Source organism: Oenanthe melanoleuca, chromosome 1A, assembly GCF_029582105.1.
Source record: "Oenanthe melanoleuca isolate GR-GAL-2019-014 chromosome 1A, OMel1.0, whole genome shotgun sequence".
Classification (NCBI taxonomy): domain Eukaryota; kingdom Metazoa; phylum Chordata; class Aves; order Passeriformes; family Muscicapidae; genus Oenanthe; species Oenanthe melanoleuca.
This window is the reverse complement of record NC_079334.1, coordinates 67137323-67156516: the sequence shown is the minus strand read 5'-3', so window position 1 is coordinate 67156516 and position 19194 is coordinate 67137323. Positions and strand designations below refer to the sequence as shown.

The window sequence follows — 19194 nt, the reverse complement described above, 5'->3', positions numbered from 1 at the left end:
GTGGGAATTGCATCTGGATTGAGGAATGGCAGCTTTAAAGTCTTTCAAAACAAAATTATCTGCTTCTTCTTCAAGTCCTCTGGTGGCCACAGTGCAGACATGGCCAAGCTTGATGTGATGGAGATAATAACTCACAATATGTTTTTCTCAGTTGGAAATGGCCAACATAATAAATTATAATGTCTCCACCTTTTGGGAACTTCTTGTAAAAAATTTTATGTCTTTTTGGAATTTGGATTCAACATAAACTATTGGGTTCAACAAGTTTAATTGGGTGAAAACCTGAGGCATAAAATTTATTCTTCATGAATAGGTGATATCTTCTTGATCAGAAGCTTAATTAGCAATCTTAATTTTTCATAGAATCTTGGAAAAGACCTTTAAGATCACCAAACCCAACCATTAATTCACCACTGCCAAGACCACCATAATTAGAGAAGTCTGAATGATTCCCTCCCTGTCTTGTTACAACTTTTCTTTCTCTGTGATCTGTTCTGATTATGTTTTCATGCTCCTGGCAATAGATTCAGTTGAGAAAAGCACATTTGTGTTGGTTTTTGTTTGAGTTTTTTTCCCCCTTTCTCACTTTTTCATTAAAGGCTTTCAGTAGCCACTGTTGGTTCCTCTGGGTGACTTGGCACAGGCAGTGGTGCAATGGTAAATAAACCCCATCCTGTTTCTACCTGAAGTTTTCTAAAGCTTCTGCCACTTGCCAGAGGCAAAACTGCACATTTTCAGCTTTTTCTTATAGTTTATCAACTGGGATTTGTGGGTAGGGGCGAGAAAAACAATTTCTGATACAGCCAGAAAAGGTCTTCATATGGAGCTGGAATTTTGCCTGATATATATTTATATTAAAATTTAAAAAAAAAATAAAATAAAAAGCCAGTTCTTGGTTCATTTACAGACACAGCCAAGATGGTTCTTAGTCTGTCTCTCCAGAGCTCAAACTCTCCTGAATGTTGTGCCAAGTAAAAAATTGTCCCTGGGATCCAGGTGTATTCCCCTGTCATTTGTCAGGAGTAACAGTTCTGCAGTTTAGAGCTGGCAGCTCTCAGAGGTGTTTCATCAGGATAATACCACTCTCTGTCATCTGAGGGAATAAACTCTCCCTGCTGACAGGAACTGGGGTGAAGACACCAGCAATTGACTGGATATTACAGAGGCTCTCTGAAGCTTATTCAATGGAAAAGGGACTATCAGGTCATTGGGCCCAAATTGTGTGTTTGGCTTCAAAAGCTGAGAGGGGCTTAGAAAGCCTCAGAGGAATCAAAAGCGTTGGTCTGTGAGACAGGAGGTCAGGCTGGGCAGTCCCTTCAACCTGTGAAACCTCTTGCTGAAATACTTTAATTAAAAAGGAAAAATAAAAGGAAAATAGATGATTAAATGCAGTATTTTGGCAGCACATGGGTGTTTCAGGTCCTACTCTAATGCCTTCTGAGCTGCAAAAGCAGGGCTAGGACAAGAAAATATCCAGCCTGGTATCCTTTGTCCTTTTCCTCTGCAGGATGGGAAAGTGATGGCTGGAAAGATGCACAGGCAATGGGAGTGGAGCTGAGGCTTGCCTGGGACCAGCAGTGCTGGTGGCAGTGGGGACTGGTGGTGGCAGGAGGTCTTGGGGGGAGACAAAGACATCACAAGACATCACATCACAAGACCCCAGTTCTCCCAGGAAGCCAGAGTCCAAAACCAGGGAGATCAATGAGATCCAGGGAGTTTAACTGGCTGCAGAAGATCTGCTGTCCAGTTGAATTAATTTAATTTCAAGGTACCACCTCCCTGCCTGATCTGCTGACTGCTGGGAAATCCTGCAAGTGATTTGGCAAGGGATGAAGGGCTAAGGGAGAGGGAAAAGCCAAGGGGATGGGGAGCAGGATGTGGACAGGGAGTGCAGCAGGCTGAGCTCTGGAGCAAACCATCCCCACCCCTCTGCCATCCCCATCCTGTTGGAGTCAGTAAATCAGGGTCTCTCTGGATTCTTCAGGGAGAAATCAGAGTGCAGGGATTGAATTAAAGCCTGTGGATGGATTGAAGTGTATTAAGCCACTCACACATAAAGCAGACATTTAAGTTAATTAGTTAGTAAGATTTAGGGTGAGTGCTAATGCTTTTTAGTAAGTGAAAAGTTTCAAATGCCAGAGTAGCAGAGTGTGTTCTAGTGAAGGTTGCAAACATACTGATATCTTCAGTGGAGGCTCCAGGCCTACAGTGGTAGACAGGACTTAGACATAATAGAGCTGTAGTAAGAATATTGCTGACATTTTTCAGATAGTAAATAGATAGATAGATTGCATGCATAGTTCTATAGGTAACCTGGTGTGCTAAGAAACTGGAATTTTAACAGGTTAAGGAGTGGTGGTCTGAGTTTGTGTCTTAGCTTGTTGAAAAAATCCTGTATAAGAGTTTGTATTGGGGAGAGTTGGTGCTTTTAGCCACTGTGGCTTTAGCCATTATTGCCATTGCTTTTGCCATTGCTTTTGCCATTGCTTTTTGCTATTGCATTTGAGACTGATGTGCTTTGTAATAAGATGTGCTTTGTAATGAATAACCTTTTTAACTATTAGCTGCTTCCTTATTTAAGATAACCTGATGAAATAGGAGCCTAAGAGCTCTGGATTTGGTGCCTGGAGCCCTGGAGGTTGTAACCTCACACATCCCCATCCCTCTGCCTGCCCAGCCCTTCCTGCAGGAGCACAGGCAGCAGGGGAAGGGTGCAGGGAGGGTGGCAGCTCCTGGGCTGTTCTGAGCAGGCTGACAGGCTGTCCCCTCTCCTCCTGCAGCTCACCAGGGTGCCTGTGGAGTCGTGCAGCCAGCACCAGACCTGCAGCGAGTGCCTGGGCTCGGGGGACCCGCACTGCGGATGGTGTGTGCTCCACAACAGGTGAGTGCTGCTGGGGGGTGCTGCCCATCCCTGACCTCCTGCCCCTTCACCTGGCACAGGGGGTGCCTGGAGAGGCTGCCTGGACAGAGTTAAAGGAATAAAGTGGGGATTTATTAAATCCTTCAATGGATGCACCTTGGGATGCACCTGGCCGTGGCTGCAGCCAACATCTGAGACACTGGGTTTTTATTCTTTTATAAGTTTTGGTCCATTTCCATATTGGGGTTAATTGTCCAATCCATCCAGGTTGCTCTCCTCAATTCACTGTCATTTACACTTTTTGTATCAATTACACTCTTTATACCCAAAGCTGCAGCAGTGTCCTTGGTTCTGGGGCTGGAAAAGGATTGTTTAGTGTGACTGAGCTGTGAGGAGAACTTAGTAACACTCTATATGAAATTCAGAGTTACACACTAATGCAGCACAGAATCTGGAAAATATGAAAGCTAAAACTAAAGGCATCAAGGTAAAGGGGAAAAATGCTATCTCAGTCCTTGGCTGGGCCAGGTACCTCCAAAAAAGTCTCTGGCACTTGTTGGGGAGACACTTTGCTTAATATGAAGGGTTTTTTTTTTTTGGAAGATGAGGGAAAAGAAGGGTGCTAGAGGCTGGACAGAGCTTCTCCCCTGCTTGATCCACAGTTTGCTGACTGCCCCAGCAAAGCAGCCTGATGAGTTTTGAATTCAACACTCCAGCAGCTCTTCTCTGCATCACATTTTCCTGGTGGTTTCCATTCCATCCAAGGGAATTTGACTCTGATCATTAGCCCTTGTCTCAGCACCTCCAGATTTCCACTGCTGGCCTGAGCCTCTCCTCTTTTGGACTTGTGATCTCCATCACCCTTAGAGAGGAATCAGATCCCAGCAAACATCATGGGATCCACTCCAAGGTAGTTTTCATTAGGACTTTATGGTTTAACAGGCCAAGCAGGAGCCTCATTCCCCTCTCCCATCATTTTGCTGTACTGGTTTATCCACTGCCTCACCAGGAGCACTGGGTCCAGGTATCCTCAATATTGGGATATCAGTTCACTGGCTTGTTTTCCCTTGGGTTTTTAGTGATGCTGTTGATCTCTCTGCCTGTCTGCAGCCTTTCCCTGTGATCTCCTCCTGCAGAGCCCTGGGGAGGGAGGTGCTGGCTTGGCTGAGCTCCTGGCTCTGAGTGGCAGGGGGGTCTCATTTGCCAAGCCCTTCTCAGCAGAGACAGTGGCTGGGGAGAGCACTGGACCTGTCTCAGCCAAGGCTCCAGGTGACAGTGGCTCTGCAGGGTGCTGTCCTCCAAGCCTATGGTGTCCTTGGCAGCCCTGGAGGGTTTTTCTGCTCTTGCAGTGTGTTAGCCTTCTCCCCCTGAGTTCACCTGAATTCTTCCTGTGGAGCTGCAAGTGCTCCAGGTGGAGACAGGGATCCAGTTGGAGTGATAGACTTTGCTGCCTCTCCTTGCTGGAACAGAAGGGAGCAAACCTGGACCACATTCCAACCTTCTGTCTGAGTGCTCTGCTCCTGTCAGCTGCTGTGACCCCCATCCAAAACCACTGCAGCCTGCCTAATTTCAAATCAGATCTGGGGGATCCATCCCAAAACACGTCCAAATAATGTGGCTCGTGCTCTGGGATTGTTCAGGAGAACTTTGGCAAGCCAGTCCTGAACTGTGGTGTGGTGGGTAAGAGCACAGGAAACCTTCATCCTGCTGACCTGAGGGTATTTCCATTTGATACAGAGATTTGTAGTGTGTTCCCATCCCACCTCACCCTGCATCCATCCTCCAGGACACCCTGTGTTTGCTGCCAGTGGAGGGACAGCACAGAGATGTGCAAGCAGCACAGAAAGGCATGGATTTGTTCACTGATTGTACCACAGCAATGCTGGGTATTTCATCTCCTTGCATCCAGGGTCAGTGGCAACAAACAATCAAAACATGCAGCAGTAAATCCTAAAAAATAGAGAGAAAAGGCACAGACAACTGCAGCAGCTCATCCTGAGGAGTATTGGAAATGAAATGGAGGGTGATGGGTGGGGCTGGCAGATTCAACTTGGTTAAAAAAAATAATCTCTGTGCAGGCTCAATCCTTGAGGGAGAAGTGTGGCTGGAGGCTGGACCTGGCTAATGCAGTGTCCCCATCACTTAACCTCTGATTCCTTATCTGGAAAAGAGAAACACCTCTTATTTATGTGCCTCACAGCAGGGTCTCTGACACTGATTCCCTGTGGGGTTTTTTTAAGCACTTCCCAGTTCAAGTCTGTTGCTTCCCTCCAGTTTTCCTCACAGTTAAGAAATCTGATTTTCAGTCCTAGTTTGGGAGGGGTTTTCAGTGCAGCCTCAAGTGTTCCTTTTTGAGTCTGCTTCCTCATCCTTTTGGGCAGCCCTGAGAGCAAAGGAACGAATTACATCCCACTCAACAAGTTTTGGCTGCACAGGATATCCAAGGTAAGGACACTGGAACGCTGAGTCTCTAATTAGAAATTTTTGCACATCAGAACCCCTCAAGACTCATTAACAGACTTTTCCTCAAGTGGGATACGTCATCAGCAGCTCCTGCCCGAGGATCCCTGGGGGAAAATGCCATGAACATTTCCCCTCCTGGCTGCTGACCCTTCCCTCTTCCCTCCAGCCAGCAATCCCAGGGGATTCCCAGTGCAAGGCTGAACCCAGAGATGGTGGGAGGTGTGGAGGAGGCAGCTGGGCTAGGTGTGGGTAAAATGGGGCTGGCAGGCACATTTGAGGGTGAACCACATCCTCCTCCAGTATAAACCACCAAGAGGACCAGTGGTGGGCTGGGAGACAGGTGGAAACTGCCCAGTAGTTACAGCATCTATTTTTTGGTCTCTTCAGTGCACACCTCTCTTATTTTGGGATTTCCCCTCTTCCCAGATCCCCATTCCCAGCCATCCTCAGCTCCCAGCCCCTGAGAGCTGCAGGGACAGCTCCCCATCCATCTTTCCCAGCAGAGCTGGGCTGTCTGTGCCTTGCCAGGGCTGGGGAATCGATTTCCACAGCTCTGCTGTCCTAACCTTACACTGAGAAACTCGAGTCCTCTGAGAGAGAGGGAGGCAGACAGACCCACAGACGGCTGCAGGGGAGAGGGGGAGGATTGATTTGCTTCTGCCCCAGCTCACCAGAGCTTTCCAGCTCTGTATCTTCACCCCCATCATCCCCCCTCCCTTTCCCAGCTCTGCTCCCTCCCCAGCTCTGCTCAGGCCTCTTTAGGCAGTGATGAATCATTTACTCGGTGTAAATTGAAAACGTGGCTCTCCGGGGGAGGGAGAGGGGCTGGGGATGGGCCAGGCTGCAAAGCTGGCACCCAGTGCCTGCTGCAAGGTCACAGCAATGTCACCAGCCTGGGCAGGGGCTGCAGAGAGGGGTGAGAGCACAGCAAAGTTTCCTGCAGCCCTGAAATGAATTCAGCAGCGTCCTCCTGTGCCACTGCCCAAAGATCCCACCCAAATCTGACTTCTAATCACTCTTCTAATCCCCTGGCAAGTTACTGCTGTCTCACCCATATCCAAGCTGTAACCACTCCTAACAGCCCTCCCTAATTCTAGACTGGATATTTGGAAGGAATTCTTCCCTGTGAGAGTGGGGAGACCCTGGAATAGGTTGCCCAAAGAATCTGTGGCTGCTCCATCCCTGGAAGTGTCCAAGGCCAGGCTGGATGGGGCTTGGAGCACCTTGGGATAGTGGAAGGTGTCCTTGCCCATGGCAGGAGTGGAATTGGATGATTTTGAGGGTCCCTTCCAACCAAACCATTCTGTTATTCTATGTACATTCACTGGTTCATCTGCATCTGGTCACCATGCAGGTTTTCAGCCCTGTGTTTAACACCCCAGCTGCCATCAGAATGGAAATTTGGGGCAGAAAAGCAGCATTTCTATAGGCAAGGGCAACATTTTATTACAGGGAAATCCCTGCTGGGTGCAAAGGGACCTGTCCCAGGCTCTGCTCTGTGACACTCCTGGGTTTTGGCTTTGCTGCCTCATTTCATCCCATGCAACATCCATCTAATTCCAGGAGGGACAGCTGAACACACACAAGCTGTCCCTAAGGAGGATGCACCCCCAGGCACCAGCCTCCTTCTGCTCTGGAATCTGCCCTTGCAGGTCTGGGGACTCCTTGGCTGGCAGGTCATTAATTGCAATCAGAGAGGGAAACAGTCCCGTTTTCTGGGAGAACTTGTGATGTTTCAAAACTTATTTTATTTTATTTTTTTTTTTTTTTTTTTTTTTTACCCTGCAGCTCTCAGTGGCCAATTATTTTTTTTTAATAAGAAATGTTCTTGAAGGCTGCTCTGGAAGGGGCTGATTCCATTTAGTAATTGGAGAATGATTCATTTGGACTTCGGAAGTCCTCGTTTTGGGGTTTGATTTCGGTTTTCAGCAAATTGCTTGAGATTTCAAAATAAAAAGTCATTCTGAAGGGAAGCATTATTTTTTTTTTAATTTTTATTTTTCCATTAGAGTGAAACATTTGGGCATCTGTGATTTCTTTCTCCCCCAGAAGCCTTTACCAGCCCTGGAGACTGAGCAAAGCAGTCAACAAGATCTGTTGGTTTAGAGGAGCTGACATTTGCTGTGGAGGGAAGAGGGGTTGTTTAAGCATCTCCAGTCTGTCCTGCTTGGAGATATCAGAGCCAGGAGCTGGCTCTGCTCCCTGCACTCCTCTGCTCAGCTCTGAGGAGCTGCTTGTGTCCTCTGTGTGTCCTTCTGGCACCCAGAGCCTCCCCAGGGCACCCCAGCTGGCTCTGCAGAGCACACAGCAGATCCTGCTGCTCCTCAACCTTGGGAAAAGGATCCAGTGGCCTCCTGAAGCATCCTCACCCCATGGAAGGAGCACTGACATGAGACTCTCACATCTGGGCCACATCTGTCCCCTTCCTGGATCTCTTTGGCTCTGTGTTAGTCAAGGGATGGCCAAAATCTCCCACACACAATTCCTCAGGTGGAGCTGGTGTGGATTAACTGGATCCCTGCTTGTATGAGACACCTCAGGAGCCATAGGAGATGTCCTGGTTTGAAGGACAGGTGTCTGCCAAGAAAGGCAGGAGCTTTTCTTTGAAATGGAGAATGTAAACCCCCTTCCTCCAAATTATTATAATTTTGAAATTAAAGGGCTCTCAGGCAAAGAGATGGGAATTAGGAATAACAGTTCTTTACTAGGAACATTAAACTAGAAATGCAGTATTACACAGAACAATCCCAACCCCTGCCAGAGTCAGAATCCAAGCTGACACCCGTCAGTCAGTCAGGGTGTTGGCACAGTCCCATTCAATGGTGGCTGCATCCTCCTGCAGGGGCAGATGTGGTTCAGCTGGAGCAGTGCTCCTGGAGAAGGTGCAGTTTCCTCTGAAGGTGCAGGGATGATGTGCAAAGGTCTGGTTTTCCTCTGGAATGCAGTGGAAAGAAGGTTCCTTGGTGTCCAAAATGTCAGTTTTTATCTGGGTAGGAAAGGCTTGGCTCCTCCCCTGGCTGGAGCATCTCCCAGTGGGATGATGGAATTTTATCAGTCATGCCCTGGGACTCACTGGCCATGAACAGGAGATATCTCCTGGAGGGAGGATGGGCTGTGGGAAGATAAAGATGATTGCCCAGCTGGCTTAAAGATGGCCCATGAGCAGATAATGTGTGCCAGGAGATCAGGGTCACTGCCCCAGCTGGTTTAACAGATGGGGACAGAACACACACTGCTGGGCACAACCTGCATTGCAACCCAAGACAGAGAATTTTTTGGTCTCCCAACAAAAAGAGCAGCCCTGTTCAGAGGGGTTTGCTGCCATTCTCTGGCAGACACCCACCCCAGTGTCTGGGAGTGACCCTCCTCATCCCCCTGCTCTCCACCTCTTCCCTTGTGTGGACAACTCACACACCCCCAAACTACAGCTCTCCTTTCTAACATGATATGAAAGGGGGGAAAAAGTCATTTAAACAACAAGCTGTTTTCTAAAGATCACTGTGGAGGGGGAGGGGGGTTTGTTATCCACACTCAGCCTCACTGCTAGACCAGGAGAGAAAAAACAAAAGGGGAAAGTTGCAAAGTGCAGCTCGTGGTGCCTGGGCTCAGCAGGTAACCTGATGCACTGCCTCTGGCAGAGCTCATTGATCGCCCCTGGCTTTCACTTTCTTGGTCAAAGTCTTCTGAACCACCAGAGAGTCTCAGGTAACCCCAGCTGCCTGCACAGGCTGCAATAAGACCTTTCTTGAAGGGTCTTTTTCTTGTTTGACTTTTTGCTGTCTGAAAGCCTGTGACTCTTTCAGGCTGAGGGGTTTTGTTCTTTCTTTTTCACTTTTTTTACCTCCTTGTTTTTGCTGCCCAATCTTTTCCTCCAGTGCTGTTTCTAGAAGGGGCTCTGTGGGTCAGGCTTCAGGGACCCAGCATGGCAGGAATTTGGAATATCACACCCACTCCTGGGCCACTCTGAGCTTTAGCAGTGAGAAAAAAGGGATTTCCTGACTCTTGTGGGGGTTTGTGATCCTATAAACCCTCAGCTGTGCCTGCCTTGTACTCCCCATGCTGTTTTGTCCCAAACTGGAGTTCCTCCAATAAAGCAGCAATCTGGAGGTGTTTTGCACTAGCCTGGAATGATTAAAAAAATCATAGAATCAGGGAATATCCTGAGCTGGAAGGGATCCATAGGGATCATCAAGGTCCAGCTCCAGGCCCTGCACAGAACAGCCCCAAAAACCACACCAGGTGCCTGAGAGCATTGTCCAAATTCTTGCTGAGCTCTGGCAGGGTTGGTGCCATCACCACATTCCTGGGGAGCCTCTTGCAGTGCCTGACAACCCTCTGGGTCCCACAATCATGGCTGGGGACATTTTACAGGAAAATCTTTATCCATTCCTGCCCCCTACATTGTCCTGCCATGGGGCAGCTCTTGAAGTCTTCTACCTTTGGAGATTTGCCAGATAATTGTCCTAATCCTCCTGAGGATGGAGCAGCCACATGGAGAACCTGGTTTCCAGCCCAAATCCTGCTCAGGGGAGGCTCAAAGCTACTTCAGTTGTTAAGTTCAACACCCTGGTGTTTCCAAGGTATTTGTGGACATTTCTCTCAGCAAAGATTTCCAGATCTGTGCTGCTGCATGATGGGAAGAAAAACATAAATGCTGGGGGAAAAAAAAGCAATTCCAGGATATCTGAAGCCTTTCATTTGGTTTGGAAGTCTCCAGCCATTTGTTTGGCAGCCAGGGGTGGCCAAGTCAGGAATGGAGGAGCTCTCAGGATGTCTTGGTTTGACTCATCCCAGGTCACAGCTGCCTGAGAACCCCTTCCACCTGACAGCAGGGGAAAGTGGAGCTTCCCAAAATTGGCCTTGGCACAGAGCAATTCCCACTGCTTCCCAGGCAGCTGTGGAAACTGGAGCTGGTGTTTCAGAGGGAGCATCAGAGAGTCCTGCCCTGAGCCCGGGGAATCTCTGATGTGCCTGCTGAGGTACAGCTGAAATACCCATCCTTTCACACCTTTGGAGGCCAGGAAACAGCCCCAAGTGTGACAGCTCTGCTGTTCCCTTTTGGAATGAGGAAATAGCCCCAAATGTGGCAGCTCTGCTATTGCCTTTGGAATGGGGAAATAGCCCCAGATGTGACAGCTCTGCTATTCCCTCTGGAATGAGGAAATAGCCCCAAATGTGGCAGCTCTGCTTTGGCCTTTGGAATGGAAAAATAGCCCCAAATGTGGCAGCTCTGCTGTGGCCTTTGGAATGGAAAAATAGCCCCAAATGTGGCAGCTCTGCTGTGGCCTTTGGAATGGGAAAATAGCCCCAAATGTGGCAGCTCTGCTGTGGCCTTTGGAATGGAAAAATAGCCCCAAATGTGGCAGCTCTGCTGTTCCCTTTGGAATGGAAAAATAGCCCCAAATGTGGCAGCTCTGCTGTTCCCTTTTGGAATGGGGAAATAGCCCCAAATGTGGCAGCTCTGCTATTGCCTTTGGAATGGGGAAATAGCCCCAATGTGACAGCTCTGCTATTCCCTTTGGATGAGGAAATAGCCCCAAATGTGGCAGCTCTGCTTTGGCCTTTGGAATGGAAAAATAGCCCCAAATGTGGCAGCTCTGCTGTGGCCTTTGGAATGAGGAAATAGCCCCAAATGTGGCAGCTCTGCTATTCCCTTTTGGAATGAGGAAATAGCCCCAAATGTGGCAGCTCTGCTGTGGCCTTTGGAATGGGAAAATAGCCCCAAATGTGGCAGATCTGCTATGGCCTTTGGAAATGAGGAAATAGCCCCAAATGTGGCAGCTCTGCTTTGGCCTTTTGGAAATGAGATTGGGCTCTCACCCCAAGGAGGAGGAGGAAATTCTCTGTACTATCAACATGTCTGTTGATGGTGCTACAGCCCTGAGTGAATCAGAGGTTCCTGGGACTCAACATTGAATAAACCCCTCTGAACCAGGTCTGAGCAGATCCCCATTCCAGGAGAACCCAGCCATGGCTGCATCCATTCCCTAAATGCCATGGTGTCCCTTTGGGAGCCCTTTCCCTGCTCTGGTGAGCTGAGCAGTGCAGGCTGAGCTGTGCCCTTCACAGGTTGATTATCTCAGTGCCTGTACCTGCCTGAGGCAGCTCAGGGACAGCACTGGGCACTGTGGGCCATGTGTGCTAAATGTGTTTTGATAACAACCTTCCCTTTGATTAGCTTATTTTGCTAGAGGGCAGTGGGGAAGGGTGGGAAGATAATTAGTTTGTGCAGTGGGTTCCAGCAGAAGCTTCCTCCTCATGCAGGAGGGTGAGTTTGGTGTCCTACTTGGGATTTGTCTCCGTCACAGGAACATTGGCAGCTCAGCTTTAGCTTTGCAGAGGGTTCAGCCCCTTCAGGGGAAGGTCTCTGGGTGGAATATCTGCATATCCCACAGGAGAGGGAGCAGGGACAGGGATGGCTGCCCTGAACAGCCTTAAAAACCTGAAAAATCAGGTGTGCACTGAGCTGAGATGCAAAGTTACAGGGACTGTCACACAGAACAAGTATTCCCTGACTTGAATTGGACATGGATGCTGACAGAGCCAGCAGGGAGATTCAGACCTCAAGAAGCAGCAGAATAAAGAATAATTCAGGTGCTTAAACACAGATATATTGAGAATGTAAGGAATTTGAATTATAAGTATTTTTATGTACACAAAGAATTCAGTTCAGTGAATCCCTGCTGTGTGCTGCAACTGGGGAACCTCAGGTGTGAGATGTTCACCTGGGGCTGACAAATATGACAGAGTTTACTTTTCTTCTGCAGGATATGATGGGGTCCTGATGACACCTCAAATTACTCTAGAGCTCTGTATGTTGGCAACACAATGAAGCCTAACTCCAGTTTGGGATGTTCTTCCCTGTAAATAGGTTAATTGCACTACCTAATTAGTGGCTTGTTTTTATTTTCTTTTGTTTTTACTCAGAGCCAGGATTAAAAACATGAAGGAGACAAATTTTCTCATGTTCAGATTTGGTTGTTTATTAAATTTTATCTAAAGTACAGAGAGTTTTGCAATATTTCCAGCTACTAGCTAAAAGCAAGCAAAATGGAGCTGAATCCAGCTAGTTACAAGGTTTTTTAAAGCTAAATAGTCTAATAAAGAACTAACAACTATATTATTTATATTTTTGACCTTATAACTAAATACTTGTGACTAACTATTCAATTAAAAACTACTACTTGAAAGCATGAAGAAGATGAAAGAAGACAGAAAGAGACACCACCCATAACCCTCTATTTTTTTTATATCTATTGCTATATTCTGAATCCCTTAAATTTAAAACCCTTCTCCATGTGAAATCACACACTTCTATTCCAACGACACACCTGTGATTTTAACTCCATCACTCAAATTTGGAAGCTTTCTCCAAGACCTAAAGTCAAAAGCAATGTTCTCCAGGGGGTCAGAAAGCACAGAAAGTTCAAAACTCCCAGGCTGCTCTTCCCTCTCAAATTCTCAGAACACACAAAATTCTGTGGGTTTTGCCAGGTGACCACTCCCACTCCTCCTGTGAATTTTAAAGTCCTGCAATGCCCTAATTTCAGTGAGGCAGGGCTGGGCTTTGCTGCAGGGCTGTGGCTCTCAGTGCCAGGGAATGTGGGTGGTTCAGGGAGCTGAGGCAGTGGCTGGGCTGTTTGTAGGGAATTCTGTCTTTTGGGGGGTCTGTCCTGCTCTCAGGTGCCTCTGCAGCCAATGAGGGAAATGGCAAATAAAACAAGCCCTCCCCAGGGTGGGGAACACCAGCCTTGCACTGCCACTGCTGCTTCTGTGGCATTCCACAATCTCAGGAGGGGATGGAGCAGGGGAGGATCAGGGAGAAATTCCTCCTGAAGAAAAGCACAGCAATCCTCTGGTGTGTGTTTATCCAGCCTCAGTCCCTCCATGGTTCTGCACACACTCCTGCCCATAAATTCAGGTTAGCAGAGAATCATTTGTGTGGGAAGAAACCTTCAAAAATCATCCCATTCCAGCCCCTGCCATGGGCAGGGACACCTCCCACCATCCCAAATTGCTCCAAGCCCCATCCAGCCTGGCCTTGGACATTTCCAGGGATCCAGGAGCAGCCACAGCTTCCCTGGGCAGGGACAGCCAGGAATTCTCCCTGATACCTTCTGTTGCACATTCCCACATTCAGTGACCTGCCACCCAAAGTCTCTTTGTGCCACCAGCACAGCCCCTAACTCTCCCTGTTGCTCCACACCCCCTGCACTCCATCACAAGCAGATGTGCACAGGTAGATGCTTTCCCCTTTGAGAGGGAGATTTTAATTTTTTTTACTTTTTAAAAAAAATTTTGGATGCTTTTGGACACAAAAATTGAGTATTTTTGGAGCTGTCTCCACAGGGTCACAGCATGAAGCCTGCCAGAGCTCAGGAAGAGTTTGGGCAACACTCTCAGGCACAGGGTGGGATTTTTGGGGTGTTTGGGGTGTTTTGGGGTGTAGGAGTTGGACTGGGTGATCCTTGTGAGCCCCCTCCAACTCAGGATTCCCTTCCAAGCAGAGCTGTGGTCCTGGAGGGAGGTTCTGAGAGTTCACAGGAGCTTCTGAGCTTGAAGCTGATTCTCTCATCCTGCTGTGGGGCTTTATTTTGTGGGGGATCCTCATTACAGTATTTTCTTCCCAACCCCAGCAGCATCTGCTTTTTTTCTGTTTGGTGAGTGGCTCTGAGCAACTCACTGTCCTCTTTTCTCCAACATCTCTTCCATTGTTTTCCACTTCAAATATGGATAAGAAAAGAAACCAGGATATTCAAAGAAAACACATTTTCTTGCCATCCTCAGTGGTGTTGGCTGTGAATTTCTCCTGCCACTGGCAATGGGTTTCCTCCTGTGCTGTAGGGACATGGGGCAGCCCCACACAAACAGCTTGGCTGTGTCCTGGCAGAAAGCACCCACCAGTCCCTGGGAATGGAAGGAAGAACAGATTTCTTTTCTTTTCCCTCCAATATTTTCTTCCCTGGCTGGCAAGTTACACCAGCAAGTAGCACATCTTTTTGTTCATTGTCTTGTGGAAAAAAAAAAAAAATAAAATAAAATAAAGAGAAAGCTGAGGAAAAGTTGAGACAAATATTCTGAGGAGGAGGGGAAATGCTGAAAGCTCTGCTGGGACAGAGTGGAGGAGCTGGAGGATGGTTCTGCCTAACCTAAATAAAGGGATTTGAGAGGTCAGGGAAGTGGGAATTGCTGAAGGACAGAGTCACTGTTGTAAGACAAGATCTGGGGCTGGAGAAAACACATCCTGGACCCCTTGGTACATTCAGAGAGGAGTGTCAGCAAGATCCACTGGTTACAGGATTTTCCTTAGGCAAGAGAGCAGAATTAATTTCCTTGCTCTGCCACAGTACCTTGCATGATTTTGGACAAATTACTCAGGATGGGATTTATCTCATCTGCTCCTTGGTCTCCTGTCTCTGCAGACAGTGAAGACAAGGACTTTTCTGAACACATTCCTCCTGACCCTGAGCTGTTGAAGGCAGTGGGATGAATTGCCCTCTGGAAGTGCCAGGTTCTTTCAGTAGCTACTGAGGAACCTCTAAGGACCACATCAAACAGTGCCTGACTTAAAATGACTCCAATCCTTAAATTCCCTCTGCTTCAGCCCCTTGTTTGTAGGACAGGATAACAGTTCCTCATCTCATGAGTGGGTGTGAGATCCTAAGGCTTGAATTATTTTGGACAACGAGTGGATTGCAGAAGTCCTGTAGTGAGCTGGAGTGATGACTGCACTAATATATATCTATAAATATAAAGCACATATGAAGCATGTATACAGCATACATAAAGCACAAAAATAATTCCATCTCACAAGTGGCTGAGTAGGTTTTGAGTTTGTTTAATTAGAGCAGAAGGAGCCCTTGGCAGACATGACAAGGTGCAAACACTTGTGCAATCCTTGATTACCCCAATCACACCCTTCTGTTAGAGCAGGGCTGGCACCAGAAGGGTTAAGGCAGGCAGGGATGAAGCAATGCCTCACTTCTCCCTCCCATATCTCATCCCCAGAGCCTCCTGCCCCTCTGCCCCAGGCAGTGGAGCAGATCTACATTTTAATTGAGACATGTGAAGAAAATAATCTCAGTCTAACTCAGTCTAACTCCCCGTGCCTGGAAGGCTTCTCCCTTGGTAGCTTGGTGCACGTTTTGGGGTGAGGGTGGGGTAGAGCCCCATCCAACCTTGACCTTGGGTGTTCCCAGGGATCCAGGGGCAGCCACAGCTTCTCTGGGCAGCTTCTGCCAGAATTTTACCACCCTTACTGTAAAAAAGTAAATATAAATATAAATATAAATATAAATATAAATATAAATAGAAATAGAAATAGAAATAGAAATAGAAATAGAAATAGAAATAGAAATAGAAATTATATATATATATATATTTCTTATATCTCTTCTAAATGGACCCTCCTCCAGTTTAAAACCAGGATTAATGAATTAATGATGTATTAATGGAACCTCTGTATTAATGAGTCCCCTTTATTAAGGAAACCCCAATTTAATGGCTCAGAGCTGAGGGGAAGAGATGACCACAACAAAACCAAACTGCTTTTGTCTTTCAGACCCAAACCCTCCTACAAAGAGGTTTTGTCTGCAGATTTTCTCAGCAGTAGGGACAGAAACCCCCTGGCCCTGTCCTTCCCTGTGGCTCCCCAGGAGCTGGGAACAGGAGGCCAATAATAACAGGAGGAGGAGGAGGATGTTGGGGTGCTTGCCAAGAGCTTTAGCTCTTTCTCAGGGAGAAGAGAAAATGCAAATATGGGTGCAAGCAAATCAACCTGATCTCATCCTCACCCAGCCCCAGCCCTGCAAACAAGTTCACAAATAACTTTTTCAGTGTATTATTAGCCAAGAAAGCAGAAATGATTTTTCCATCCTGAGGGTATTGCCTCATAAAATTGATTTCCAGGAATGGTTTTCTGGATTTTGCAGCATCTCTGGGCAGGGTCTCAGTGTACCTGGACATGACAGTGATTTTCTGTGTGGTGGGGAGATAATTTTTACCAGAATTGTAGAGCAGCAGTAAATCTTTGCTCTCTGTTCCCCTTCTCTGCTTTTAAGGAAAAAAAGAAAAAAATCCTGACCTGAAGGATTCCCTCCTGGCTTTATCTGATAGAAGATCATAGAATTACAGAATCCTGGGATGGTTTGGGTGGAAAGATTATCCAGCCCCATCCCCTGCCATGGGCAGGAACACATTCCATTATTCCAGGTTTCTCCAAGCCCCATCCAACCTGGCCTTGGACATTCCAGGGGCATCTGGATTAGGATCAGAAAGGGCTGATGAGAAAGGAAGAAGCATAAACTCATCTGTCCAACTGACAAAATATCATTTGATGGCCTCTTGAGCTGTTGAGGGGCACATCAGTCCCATTATTGAGTGTTATCCTTAATCTGCTATTGATTGGGGTGAGCTGGAGAGGACAGCCTTCCCCACTTCCCCCACTCCCAAATTAAAAAAGAAGAGGAGAAGTAAATGCTTTGACTTTTTTCATCCTGCCTGGGTGTTTAGGGAATTTACTGCTAATAAAAAAAACCAACAAAACAACAAAAAAACCCAAGCCTTAAGCGTGAAAACATGAGTGGAATGAATTATAGCAAAATCAATTAATACTAACAGTATCTATTAAATATTGCACTCTGGAGCTTTGCAGGAGTACATTGCTGCTCTGATATGATCATGGCATCATTAACATAATATAAAGAATCAAAAAATCAATAGCTTGCTGGAGCCCAAAATTAAGGCCAAGCAGTGTTATAGCATCCTTAAATATCTGAAATAGCAACTTGTCTCTGTCATGTACAACCCATTTGCAGATGAAACATCTCTCCCAAAGTGGATGGGAATTTGTTGGCCTGCCTGTCACTCCTGCAGCTGCCCCTTTGGAGTGCTTGGCATGAGGGTATATCACATTTTCCAGCACAAACAGAGCAGGAAAGGTGATCAGGGTTAGATTGGCATGACCCTGGAGTAGAAAATCTGATCAGGGTTAGATTGGCATGACCCTGGAGTAGAAAATCTGATCAGGGTTGCATTGGCATTGCCGTGGAGTAGAAAATCTGATGAAGGTTAGATTGGCATGACCCTGGAAGAGAAAATCTGATCAGGGTTACATTGGCATTGCCCTGGAGTAGAAAATCTCATCAGGGTTGTATTGGCATGATCCTGTAACAGAAAATCTGATCAGGGTTGCATTGGCATTGCTGTGGAGTAGAAAATCTGATGAAGGTTAGATTGGCATGATCCTGGAGTAGAAAAATCTGATCAGGGTTACATTGGCATGATCCTGGAGTAGAAAATGTGATCAGGGTTAGATTGGCATTGCCCTGGAATAGAAAATCTGATCAGGGTTACATTGGCATGACCCTGGAGTAGAAAATCTGATCAGGGTTGCATTGGCATTATCCTGGAGTAGAAAATGTGATCAGGATTAGATTGGCATTGCCCTGGAGTAGAAAATCTGATCAGGGTTACATTGGCATGATCCTGGAGTAGAAAATGTGATCAGGGTTACATTGGCATGACCCTGGAAGAGAAAATCTGATGAGGGTTACATTGGCATGATCCTGGAATAAAAAATGTGATCAGGGTTACATTGGCATTGCCCTGGAGCAGAAAATCTGATCAGGGTTGCATTGGCATTGCCCTGGAGTAGAAAATCTGATCAGGGTTACATTGGCATGATCCTGGAGTAGAAAATCTGATCAGGGTTAGATTGGCATTGCCCTGGAGTAAAAAATCTGATGAGGGTTGCATTGGCATGATCCTGGAGCAGAAAATCTGATCAGGGTTGCATTGGCATTGCCCTGGAGTAGAAAATCTGATCAGGGTTACATTGGCATGATCCTGGAGTAGAAAATCTGATCAGGGTTAGATTGGCATTGCCCTGGAGTAGAAAATCTGATGAGGGTTGCATTGGCATGATCCTGGAGCAGAAAATGTGCTCAGGGTTATCCTGGAGTAACCCTGGAGGGGTCCAGAGCAGGCCCAGGGTCACTGCACTGATGGACAGACTGACAGATCTGTAGGGTGGGAACATGGACTAAGTGTCTTCTCCTGCTGGCTTGGTTTGCATTTTGCAGTGTTAATGTCAAGCTGGTTCTGGATTACCAGGGTAGAACACTTCAACTCTTCTGCTTGCATTGGGAAAAAAACCCCACAATTTCAGATAGGCTTTCAGGTGGGCTGGAAGATATTTTTGGGCACAAAATTTGGGTTGGAAGGGACTACAAAGCTCATCTCATTCCACCCCATCCATGAGCAGGGACACCTTCCTCTATCCCAGGCTGCTCCAAGCCCTGTCCAGCCTGGCCTTGGACATTCCAGGGATCCAGGGGCAGCCACAGCTTCTCTGGGCACCCTGTGCCAGGACCTCCCCACCCTCACAATAAAGAATTTTTTCCTAATATCCACCCTCTGTCAGTTTGAAGCCATTAGCTGGTGGCAGGAGAACATCTCCAGAGACTCCAGTGGGAGGAACCTGTGGTGCTGGGCCATATAAGATATATTTATTGCAGGAATTAGAACAACTCCATGGAATATTATCATGCACTGGAAGGCAATTCCTAACTCTGCACATTTATTAGTTTGGAGTTTGTCTTGAGCCAGCTATCACTCCTTCAAACAATTCCTGGACGTGTTTGGGAATTACACAGGTCAGGGAGGGTTTCCACAAATGTTTTGGAAGTTAATAGAGTTTAACAACATGGTTGTGATCAGATCATGTTATTTTGCCCCAGGATTAGAGAATATTTCCTGGTATTGTGTGAGGCACTAATGGGATGTTGCCACAGCTCCAGTTGCAGGGGGACAGTGGGAGGAAAATCCCCACAAACTGTTGAGATAACTGGCTAAAAATCAATGTTTTTATG

At 47.0% G+C, this 19194-nt stretch overlaps 1 protein-coding gene across 2 annotated transcripts in view; it reads left to right on the top strand.

The window, feature by feature from the left end:
- The window catches only part of PLXNA4 (plexin A4), a 435362-nt gene that overhangs the window by 274091 nt on the left and 142077 nt on the right, over window positions 1-19194 (top strand). For both annotated transcript variants that reach the window (XM_056482450.1, XM_056482451.1), the window contains exon 5: window positions 2781-2881. In XM_056482450.1, the coding sequence (XP_056338425.1) occupies window positions 2781-2881 (101 nt within the window). The remainder of the gene's footprint in view (window positions 1-2780; window positions 2882-19194) is intronic.